The sequence below is a fragment of the Chrysemys picta genome, chromosome 3, assembly GCF_011386835.1.
Source record: "Chrysemys picta bellii isolate R12L10 chromosome 3, ASM1138683v2, whole genome shotgun sequence".
NCBI lineage: Eukaryota > Metazoa > Chordata > Testudines > Emydidae > Chrysemys > Chrysemys picta.
The window spans coordinates 88,433,012-88,444,313 of record NC_088793.1 but is presented as its reverse complement, the minus strand read 5'-3'; the positions used below and the strand labels follow the sequence as shown (position 1 = coordinate 88,444,313).

The 11,302-nt window shown below is 44.1% G+C and overlaps 1 protein-coding gene and 1 long non-coding RNA gene across 4 annotated transcripts in view; one reads left to right on the top strand and one right to left on the bottom strand.

The window, feature by feature from the left end:
- Window positions 1-1,563: 1,563 nt before the first annotated feature.
- On the bottom strand, window positions 1,564-6,142 carry MARCKS (myristoylated alanine rich protein kinase C substrate). Of its 2 annotated transcripts, none has more exons than XM_005287584.5 (2): window positions 5,270-6,142; window positions 1,564-3,461 (listed from the first exon to the last, which is right to left on the bottom strand). In XM_005287584.5, exons 1-2 carry the CDS (start codon window positions 5,366-5,368, stop codon window positions 2,718-2,720), a joined length of 843 nt encoding a protein of 280 aa, XP_005287641.2. In that variant the 5' UTR covers window positions 5,369-6,142; the 3' UTR covers window positions 1,564-2,717. The 2 variants fall into 2 exon arrangements, with proteins under 2 accessions (XP_005287641.2, XP_065444400.1); XM_065588328.1 differs by lacking the exon at window positions 5,270-6,142 and adding an exon at window positions 3,628-4,007.
- Window positions 6,143-8,044: 1,902 nt separating this feature from the next.
- LOC101948928 (uncharacterized) overlaps window positions 8,045-11,302 on the top strand; it is a 145,398-nt gene continuing 142,140 nt past the window's right edge. For both annotated transcript variants that reach the window (XR_002888286.3, XR_010599581.1), the window contains exon 1: window positions 8,045-8,247. This is a non-coding gene — a long non-coding RNA (uncharacterized LOC101948928). The remainder of the gene's footprint in view (window positions 8,248-11,302) is intronic.

The following is an 11,302-nucleotide window of genomic DNA, read 5'->3' as shown; positions in this document are numbered from 1 at the left end:
GTCAGAATATGTTTCCAACAGCTCTTGCAAGTCTCAAAAGGTATCTAAATTTCAAGATTTCAAATGGATTTGAACTGCAATGAAACAGTTACAGTAGCTATTTTTAATTGAAACATCGCAATAGTTACACAGTAATAAACTGCTTTCTTGGTAAACAGTTTAAAAACCACATTCACCAAGTATTGACTATTGCTCTGTGAAGGGAACTCAGTGATTTGGTTCTTCCTGACAACTTAATAAAATAATAATAAAAAAAAAACAACAAAAACAAACAAAAAACACCTCAGACTTTTCTAAAAACAAAATACTTTGATTTAAATATAAAGGAATGTATTTAAAAAAAATGACTGAATATAGGGCCAAGACATCAAATGTCTTGAACAGTTTTTTTTTTTTAAATAAAAACAACCATATTATAAAAACCCTGAGTAAAATGGTTATAAAATGAACACCTTCAATAGATGTACTCCAAGAATGACACTGGTGTGGAGGATCTCATTTTACATCCATTTATTTCATCCCATGGCCATTACAGCATAATATTCAATACATATCTAAAACTATAGAGAAATACCAGGGTAACTAGTGTACATACAAGCCAAAATTAAAATGGTAGACAGCTGAATAAAAATAAGTATGCATTCAGCAGGAATCCATTGCAGTTAATTCAGTTCTTTTGGGAACCAGGTGCTAATGTGCCATTTTCTCATAAAATGAATCATAATTACTTCCAAAGAAAGCTTCTGCTGAAAATTTTGATGGAAGTGTAATACTAAACTTTCTCCTATAAACTTAGGAGAAAGTTTCTTGAATCAATTTCCACCCTCTGAACACCATTACTACTTTTACATAAGCCTACTGTTTTATTAAGGCATAACATGCCCTGAGCAATATGTTGGAAATTAGCCAAACATCCAAACAATTAAAGGCAAGCACCAAGTGACTATTTTTATAGACAAATTTAGCAATCCCCTTTGTAACTTATTTGTAATAGGGAGTAACATGTTTGAGAAAAATATTGCTTTTAAATGCTCAGCAGACTGCAAGAAAACACAAGTGTTTTTACGCTACATATATTTCAACCTGGTTGTCTAAAACTAGATAAGTAGAAGTGGCATAACAAAACAAATGGACCATTTATTTCAGTGCCTAATTTTAGGCAACCAGTTTAGAAAAATTTGGCCTAAGACCATATTCTAAACACCCTACCCAATATAATCCAAGTCAAATATTAACTTTAAGAGGTAGGAATTGAGTCTGCTGTATACAACTGGTCTTAAACCAAGATGGAACCTGGGCAACGGCAGTCTTACTATGCCATCATGTTCTCAGATTGGCTTCCAGTCTTTTGTTCAAAAAAGCAGATGCCATAAGCCATCTGGAGATATTGCTTATAAATTTCTTCATAATAAAGACTTGGAATATTACTGAATCCAAAATTCTAAACCACTTCTAAAGATAGCATTAATGGCACACAAGATCCTTCTCTATGCAAGTTTAAGCCACACTTGCTAGTCCATTTATAGCTGTCAGAGGATCCATAAAAGAAACACAACCAAATTATACATTTTATTCACATTTATTTTTCGCTTTTAGTGTGCTCACAGAAAATTAGAACACCTTAAGCAGGAGTTTAATAGCAATTTTTGTAAGCAAAGTTACATTCCATCTCTAAGTCAAATTGGTCAAAGCTTCTCCAGTATTTACAAAAACATGATAGACAAGATGCTACACAAAAACCATTGCATCTGAAGAGTTTTCTTTTATTTTCAAAGACAACTGGAAAAGAAAGCATTGTCTGCTGTAATCAAAAACATACCACAGTATAAACAGTAACCATTCCACTTATCACAGCTTGATTGAGTTTAAAATTTGTGTTTAAAAGGTCCAAGATGACTGCAGTTTTACAAAAATGGGCAGGGTGGAAAGAGTTGCAAACTTCATGTGCTTCTGGATATCAAGATTTGTTTTTATACAATAGTCACAGTTAAAAACACCCTGCTGGTAATACATAATTACACTTTATTAAGGTCATAAACCAGCAATAAACAATAAAGCCTATACAACTTGTATTTCTACTTAATCACTGACTGGTACAGCTAACATGAGATAAGTGAAAAGTTCCTATGGTTTAAATGAATTCCTAAGACTATGATCTTTTTTTCTGGGTATTGATTTTTTTCCTTTCCTTCTTAGTCAAGACTTGTAGTGTTGTAAACCTTATAGAACATCTGCCTCACAAAATACATTGTAATAACTTTCTTTTAAAAAAGACTAACCCCTTACATCGTTTCTTGTGGCACATTCTCTTGGCAATTATGTGCATCACTAATTCCTCATTGTGGCCCCTATCACTTCATTTGATATCCCTTATTGACCCCACCCATCTCCTTCATATATGGGCATGTCCATAGATTGACAAAGAAAGTTTACATTTTGAATAAAAGATGCAAAGTATGCAAAAACATTAATACTGATGCAAAAAAAGAAAAAAAAAGGAACAAGGCAGAGGGAGGTGTTTAGTCTCCCCTCTACCTGTTGGAATGGTGGTAACAGAATTATTTGAGATGGGATCTGTGGGGAGAGAAAAAAAAGAGAAAGACATCTTTTAAATCAATCCCTGGTTGTAGACAAGTTCTCCAAAACCAGTACCTGGCACCACTCCAACAAACAAACAGGGGGAGAAAAGTTCTTCGATTATCTCAAAATTGCCATGTTTACTCTGCCGATTCAGCTGGTGGGGCTTCTGGACTAGACTCAGATGGGGCTTCCTGTGTAGGAAGTGCTGCCTCTTCTACTTTGGGGGCCTCTTGTTCAGTTGAGGTGGCCTCAGTTGTAGCACTAGGGGCAGAGGCAGCTGGTGCCTCTTCTGGTTTATCCTCAGGCTTTTGCTCTTCAACAGGCTTGGCCTCTTCTCCCGCAGGCTTCTCTGGTGCAGTCTCTTCTGATTTTGCTTCCTGAGAGTCACCAGTCTCCTCCTTTGTTTCCTCTGTGCCACTAGCTGCAGCAGCACAGGACTCCTCCTGGGCAGGTTTACCCTCCTCATTGCTTGTCGCTTCTGGGGCAGTAGCTGCTTCATCTTTCCCTCCCTCTGCAGAGGCAGCTGCACCTTCGTTCTCTGCTCCTTCCCCAGCCTCCTTTTTGTTCTTTTTAAAGGAGAAGCCACTTAGCTTAAAGGACTTTTTGAAGGAAAAGCGCTTCTTTTTTTTTTTCGGGGTCTCATTGCTGGAAGAAGGGGTAGCTCCCTCCTCTGCCTTCGAGGAGGGCTCTCCCTCAGCAGGCGAGGCTGGCTCAGTACTCTCTGCTTCTGTTCCCTCCTTCTCAGAGGCAGGCTCAGAAGAGGCTTGCTCTTCCTTCGCTGTCTCTTCAGCAGGTGCACTGCCATTTGCTTGGACCTCCTCCTTGCCTGCCTCAGCAGCTGCTGGAGAGGCATCGCCATTCACCTTTACATGGCCATTTTCCTGGAAGAAAACAACTCAGTGTTATTGGAGGAAGATCTGCTTCTCAGCCATATCCCAAGCTCAATAGGGTCACCTGACGAGTAACAGTTCATTTCCCTTAACCAGAGTCTGCACGTAGACAAAATTGGATGGATCAGACACTACGGACTGTTTTAAGAATACTTGCCATTTTATGCCAATACTAGGGCATGATATGAACAATTATACCAGTCAGAGGATTTGATCAGATCAAGTGATTAACTGCAGAAACAGGGGGTCATAAGCCAGCAGTTGCAATGAGCAGACTCGCCATTGCTCCTCTCGAGAGAAGAAGGCAGCACTGAGCATTTTCAAAATTCAAATCCCTGCCTTCTCCCCAGCCCAGGCTCCGGGAGCGCAGTCCATTGGTGCTGCACTGGAAATGCAGAACCAAGCCACGCCCCCGGCCGCTTTCATAAGGTACGGTGGGGACTCCTGGGTGGTTGAAAAAGCCAACGCATCAGCAAGGCACTGCAGGGCAGTGAGCTACCCCTCCCGCCCTCCCATCATCGCAGCTCCGGCGGGACTAAGGCCAGCCGGGCTACAGCGGCTCTCCGCCAGCAGAGGGCAGTGTGACTCCAGCTTGCAGAGCCGGGCTGGAGAAGGCCGGAGAGGAGGGGGCAGGGAAGAAGAGGAGAGCAGCTGGCGGGCTGCGGGGCTCACGCACGCCTTGTCCAGCAGCAGCGCAGCTGAGGAGAAAGGCTAACAAAGCTCGCCTCGGTCCTTGCGTCCGTTTCACGCCCCCATCCCCCGCCCCCTTCAGCCAGCAAAAAAAATCAAAATAAAGACGTGGCTTCCCTCCCCCTGCTGGCTGGTTAAGAGGCGCCCCCGCCTCTCGCTGCATTTGCATTTTTAACGAGTCTAAAGCCTCTCCGGATGACGACGGAGTCCGGCTGGCTCCAGCAGCAGCTGCTCCGAGGCGTGGCGGGGGTGCCCGGTGTTTAGATGCAGGCGCCACTCGACTCTAGAGTAGCCCAGGAGGTGCGCCCAGCGCCGCTACCCCTGTTGCACGGGGGGCGGGGGTGGCAGAGACGAGGGTCACGTTAGTGCAACGCCAAGAGTCACCCCTATCCCCCCAAGTGCAGACTGTGTTGAGACAGGCAGAGTGACACGAAAAGCCTCCCAGAGCAAGTCAGCCCCCCCATGGTTTAAATCGTAGGTTGAGCCCAGATCCGTAGAGGAGTAGGGGCGAGGCAGGCATGCAACAATATGGAGAAGAGCGTGCTTCGCTGCCCCTTCCCTTCTCCAGCCAGCCATCTCCCAGACGCACAGCACTCTTCCCAACAGGGTACCCCTGGGCATGCCACTTCCCTCCCCTAACCTCACCCCTGCCAGTTTGCACTGCAGAGAGCAAATTTCATACTACTATCTACCAATCCACCTCCCATCAGGGGCATTTTTGGCTAGTCACAGACAAACGTCTTCAGGAGAAAAAGCTAACGCACGGAGGAGATTGAATGGACAGAAAAGCCAACCCAGTATCACATTCCTCAGTTTACTAGCAGCTTGCACCCCATTCAAATAACGCACCAGTGATTTTTATCTGCTTCACTCCGTTAAAAAAAATCGGGTCTATGGAACCCTTCCTTCCCCCCCCCCCCCCCCAATAAAACAGTGAAAAAGCCATTCCTTTGCATTAAGTTTTCAAGATAAAAGCTTTGGCCATATTCTCCATCTAATATGCCCAAGGCACCTCGAAGGGGGAGGAAAAATTAAACAGGATGCAAGAAAAAAAAAGTCCAAGTTTTGCCTTAAAAAAAAATCGGGTAGGTTGAGGGGGGGGGGGTTACCTGTCCATTCGCCTTGGAAGGAGATGCAGCCACTGCTTCCCCAGGTTTCTCAGCAACGGCGTCGCCTTTTGCAGCGGTCTTGGAGAACTGGGCACCCATGCTGTCTTATTCAACAAAGAAACTCAAGAGATCCAAAAGGAGGGGAAACAAAGAGCGTTGGATTGGTATAAATACTGGGCGAGCAGCAGCAGCAGCAACACACACACACACACCAGAGGGGGGGGAAAAGAGAAGAGAGAACAGAACCGATTTATATGCACTCCTTTTTAAAAAATTAAGTTGAAGAGATCAAAAAGCAGCAGCACAGGAGAAAGGGGGGAAAAGGAGGGAAAAAAGTCGAGTAAAAAAAAAAGAGCCCAAGTTTAGTAAAAAGAAGTAATAAAAAAATCCCAGATTTGTAGCCGTACTGTAGACAAGGGGAAAATGGAGAAATCTCCCTGGTTGCTAATAAGATGCGGAGTCCAACGCCCAAGTGCACAGATGAATGGGCTTTCCGAGCGCTGACGGCAACCCCCCGCCCGTCGCCGACCAATCACGGCGCCGCCAGACAAAGGAGGGGGTGGGGCTTCCAATTGGAGCGAACAATGGAGCCGCGATTGCAATAATTTGAAATCAGCCTTTGACTGATAATTAATACCCCGAAAATAAATAAAGTAATGGAAAAATGCATGCACTCCTTTTTCTTCATTTAAAATGATGATGCATGGGTTTATTGCCCTTTCTTTTCGGAGGTGAATTAACACTGTAAGGGGATTTCATTTGACTTGCAGTGGCTCTGTTTGTGTGTCTCTGTCTCTCTCCCCCATTTGCTTCTGTGTTAAATTAGAGACAATGGTTTGACTTGTGTGTTTGTGATTTCATCCTCTTTCCCCTACTCCACCCACCCCCCTCCACCCTCTGCTGTAGAAGATCAACAGATACTGTGCGAGGTTTGAGTTTTTAATTTAATTGGTTGCAATTGTTCTATCGCTCCAATTTGGAAGGTATTTAAATCACGTAGATCGAGTTCGAGTTTTGCCAAACGAGATCACGAGTTGAAATTAGTAGGTCTGTAGGCCAGATGTTGAAAATGGTAAAAGCAGCCGCGGTCGCCGCCGAAAAAGCAGAATCAAACCCCTCCCCCTAGCAATATTGGCTTGAAATAAAATATTCTGTAATTAGTGTACGGGTCTAATTAAATTCTGCTGTCTGATTATCCTTGATTTGTATTTTTAAAAACTGTTTTCTGAGGCGGCTCCCACTTAGATTTTTCATGCATTAAATTAATGGACGAAGCGACGTTATCAGGAATATATTTGTGCTTTCCCCAAATTATAAAATGTAATTTGAGACTAATTCGCTTGAAATAATATTGCTGCTAAGTACATGAGTAGCAGCAATGATTTGCGTGAAATACAAAGGATATGAATCTCTTTTTAGGGGGTGCGGAGGAGTGGCTTTTTGCATGTATGGCAGCCTAGGTCTACATGGACTGGTGTTTGTTTTTTTCAGTTGCAATGTATAAATTATACTGATGGGAAAAGCTACCTAAACCTCTGTTGAAAGAGCAGTAATGAGGAAAACTGATGGAATTACTTTTTAAAAAAAGATCAAATCTCAAAATGTCCGATTTGTTTATAAACAAGAACGTTACAACCATTAAAATAATCAAGGGTTCAGGATTTCAAGACACCCGTCCAAACCGCCCACCTCTCTGACCCCAGAGATCGCATTGTGCTGCAGAATCTGATGATCTTTGTATGTTCGCTGCATTTCAATAACCCTAATATGAACAATCCTTTATTTGTAGCAAGAGGAGAATCAGTCAAGGGAATATTTCATTTCTTGGGGGCAAAACACACGAAGGGGCATTTGTTTTTTAGAATGTTCTTATTCTCCCTTGTGCTGCATTTCAAATACAACTTCCCTCCTGCATTTCAAGGAAAACGGATCGCATCGTGGAAAACGCTTAGTACCAGCCTCGATTTCTTTGGTTTAATCATTATCTTTCTTTTCGAAACCAAGCTGAAAAGCGTCTGTAACGATTTGGTTTTATACACACGGCTTCGGTTTGATGCCTTATTCAATCACCAAGTTATATTTCCCCAGAGCTGATGTAAATAGTTTTTTGCCGAAGTGCATCTTGCCAGCAAACATATCTTATCGCCCTTAAGGGAAAAGACGCTGGCCAGGCTATCGGCAGTGATGGTTGAAGGAAGCCAACCCCTTTGTGTAAATGGGAAAGTCCCAAACAGAAACGTAATCTGGACAAATCCAGTAGCATCCAGGCGTTTGTGAAATGCACTTTGGAGGAGGCTGTTGATTTTCTTCACCAGAAAAGCTGGAAAAAATACCCTCCATCTGCACTTCTTGTGGTTGCTGTGTTAAATTGCTGTGGATCCTAGCTATGTGGCAAGACGCGTCTCCTCCAATATATACACAGAGAGCAAAAGGACTTGAGATGTTTCTGCAGAACCCCATGGGGGGGGGGGGGGGCTTCTTTGTTACCCGGCTGCATTGCTTTTGCAGGGTGCCCATTTACTGGGTATCGGCTGGTTTCCGTAGCGACGGCCGGCGAAGATTCGGAGCGTTTGGGGAGGGGGGGCGCGCGGAGGAGGAGTGAGAAAGCGGGTGGGGGGAGGGAGGGAGGGAGCGAGAGACAGAGCGGAGCAGATGGACCCTACCCTGGAGGGGGCGGTGGACGGGGGGAAAGAGAAGTAGTTGGCGCTCTGGCTGTAGCTGCTGGGGGGGAGGAGGGGGGTTGAGATGGGAGTGGTGGCTGCAGGGGCGGGATTCCACAGCTGAGATCGAGAAGGTGTTTCCATGCCTTTGCAGCTAACCCGAATTGCGATCCTAGTAGTGCGGCTGACTTGGAGCAGGGGCATGGAAAAGCGAGCGGGGGAGGGGGCTGATTCCGTGCCAGGGCTTCCAGAGGAAGCATGTGAAAGGGCAGCTGGACTAGTCTGAGAGGAGGGCGGAACGCAGGGGACAGACACGAGGTATTTCCAACACGGAAAACAAATGAATGAGAGGAAAAGACGTGAATACCAGGGGAGGGGAGGGAGGAAGGAGTGGGGAGGGAGCAGGGAAGTGGGAAGAGGGGTGTTGGAGTTTGTTTCTCTTACATCTAAGCCAGGAAAGGAAGGCAAGAGAGAGTTTATTGCAGTGTTGTTGTAGCTGTGTTGGTCTCAAGATATTAGAGAGACAAGGTGGGGGAGGCAATATCTTTTATTGGATCAACTTCTGATGGTGAGAGAGACAAGCTTTCCAGAGCATAGGAAGAACAAGGGACCTGATAATCAAGCTGACTAGTATAACCCCACCCATGTACTTATTCGCTATGCTGATACTGACTTGGACTCTTAATACATTCCATGGGTGGCGTACCCGAGCCCACTTATCCACTGACGCTTTAAAAACTCCCGCACCCCAATCCAGGTCTATGCTGGTTATGTGATATGTATGTATCTCGTGATCCTTGTAACCGATACGTGTAATCCCTCATAACTCAAGCCTGATCCCAGAGGTACAGTACCTTCCCTCTTAACTTGTGTATATTTAATTTTAAACATCAACTTTAATAAAAATTTCAATTCTCTCTGCTTGTTTCCTTTTGTCTCCCCCATCTATTTGTTGCAGCCACCTGTTGTCTTTGGTATCAGACTGTAAGCTCTGTGAGGCAGGGGGCTGTTTCTTTGTTGTGTGTTTGTACAGCACCTAGCACAAAGGGGCCCTGGTCCAGCTGAGGTCCCTAAGCATTAACACAGCACATGAATAACAGTGACAAAGAGAAAGCTGTTCAGGAGTGTTCATTGTCATCACTGGGGAAATAAAACCTGTTGGGAGTGTATATCTGGGAAGTAAAACCTGTTGGGAGTGATACACAGCAGAGACAATTTGTCATGAAAAAGAACCTTGGAGGTCTCCCACTAAATCTTATATCCCTGTAGCAAAAGCAACATAATGCCGGGGTAGTTTGCCAGGTTCCTTGTGGTGCTAGTCCTGTTTGCAAAGAAATTTTAGCCTTTTATAGATCTCTTTTTGTTTGGATTTTAATTAGATCATTTTTATTTGTTTGGATTAGTATATCACCTGATGTCATATTGCCTGAAGAGTAAGCCAGAATTGCAAAATCAGTGTAAAAATCCATGTGTTCCCTTGTCCTGGCATAGTGGTAAACCTTTATTCCATATGCCAGCTCATCTGAATTTCAGAGTAATGTCACAAAAGTATTTTACAGAATGATTGTAGGAGTCATGATGGAGTATGTATTGTAATCCCAATATGTTTTCCAGGCATCAGTCATCTCAGTATTTTATAGCTCTACAGTAAAACAAGACAGCATTACTTATACAAATTCTTCCGTACAGATGGTACGTGCTGATCAACCAGTTGTACAACAATCCAATTAAATAACTCAAAAGTACACATACACTCCCTCTCACAAGTTCCCAGCAAACCCAGCAGATAACCTAAATTCTGAGCTGGAAGAATGAAATTTAACCCCTTAGCCAAGCCACTTCCAGCTAGTCTTCTGGCTGTCCACCATCACACATTGCCTCTTCTGCTCCCAACACACACATATGTTTTAGGGTAGATTCTTTATTCTTCTAAACTGTTGGCAATTAGCAATTTACATGACTAAATGAAAAATAAATAAAATACGCCAGTCTATTGATCAACAATTGTATTCTTCCAGCCTGAGCAGCACTAATCACCTTCAAAGGTGCAATAAATTCAATTCATTTACAGTCCCTTTCATCCTAAAGCATCCCGAAGTGCTTCACTAATCAATATACAAACTATACACAGGGATCATTTAGGCACTCTAATGGCACCAATGTACAGTTTAGGAGATAAAGTGAATAAGGATGCTGTAATATCAGATTCAAATTGAAAGAAATTCAGGGAAGGCATCATGTATTTAACAAAGTATGGAGTTTGCCGGGCACAAAGGTTACGACCGTTACTTTTATGAAAACCTACAGGTTTTATGTTTCATCTAAAAGACAGCACTCCCAACAATACACATATACCATAGTGTATTCTCATAGACTTTAAGGTCAGAAGGGCCCATCATTATCATCTAGTCCAGGGATCGGCAACCTTTGGCACACGGTCCATCAGGGAAATCTGCTGGTGGGTTGGGATGGTTTGTTTACCTGCCACGTCTGCAGGTTCGGCCGATTGCAGCTCTCCCTGGCCGCGGTTCACCGTCCCAGGCCAATGGGGGATGCGGGAAGCAGCGGCCAGTACATCCCTTGGCCAGCACATTGCAAGCCGCAGAATCTCATCTCACCTCAACTATGACTACCACATCACTTCCTGCAACATCTTAGGACAAATCTAAATTAGAAAAGCTTTTCTGATAAACCAGCAAAGCGCTCCTAGTGTGTACGACCCTTATTGTCAGCGTAACTGTGCTTGAACTGGCATCCTTTTTTCCAGCCCCATCTCAAGTGAAGTAAGCTATACTGCTGGCAAAAAAACAGTTTTGCCAGTATAATTGCATCTATACTAGGGGGTTTGTTGGCACAGCTATGTGGGTCACAAATCACATGCCTAACTGACATGGCTATTCAGCAAAAGTTTGTAGAGTAGGCCTAGCCTCAGTTTCTGTTGCTTGGAGGTTTCTCATCTGAATACTGAGCTAGCTTTTCTTTCTTTAGCTTGGGAGATCAGTTGAGACAACACTAGATGGTGTGGGTTTCAACAGTTAGGCCTGGTCCCCACTAACGCCCCACTTCGGACTAAGGTATGCAAATTCAGCTACGTTAATAACGTAGCTGAATTTGAAGTACCTTAGTCCGAACTTACCGCGGGTCCAGACGTGGCAGGGAGGCTCCCCCGTCGATGCCGCGTACTCCTCTCGCCGAGCTGGAGTACCGGCGTCGACGGCGAGCACTTCCGGGATCGATTTATCGTGTCTAAACCAGATGCGATAAATCGATCCCAGAACATCATTGCCTGCTGCCGGACCCTCCGGTAAGTGTAGACGTACCCTTACACACTAATAACACACTGCATATAGTGCCTTTCATCCAAGGATATGAA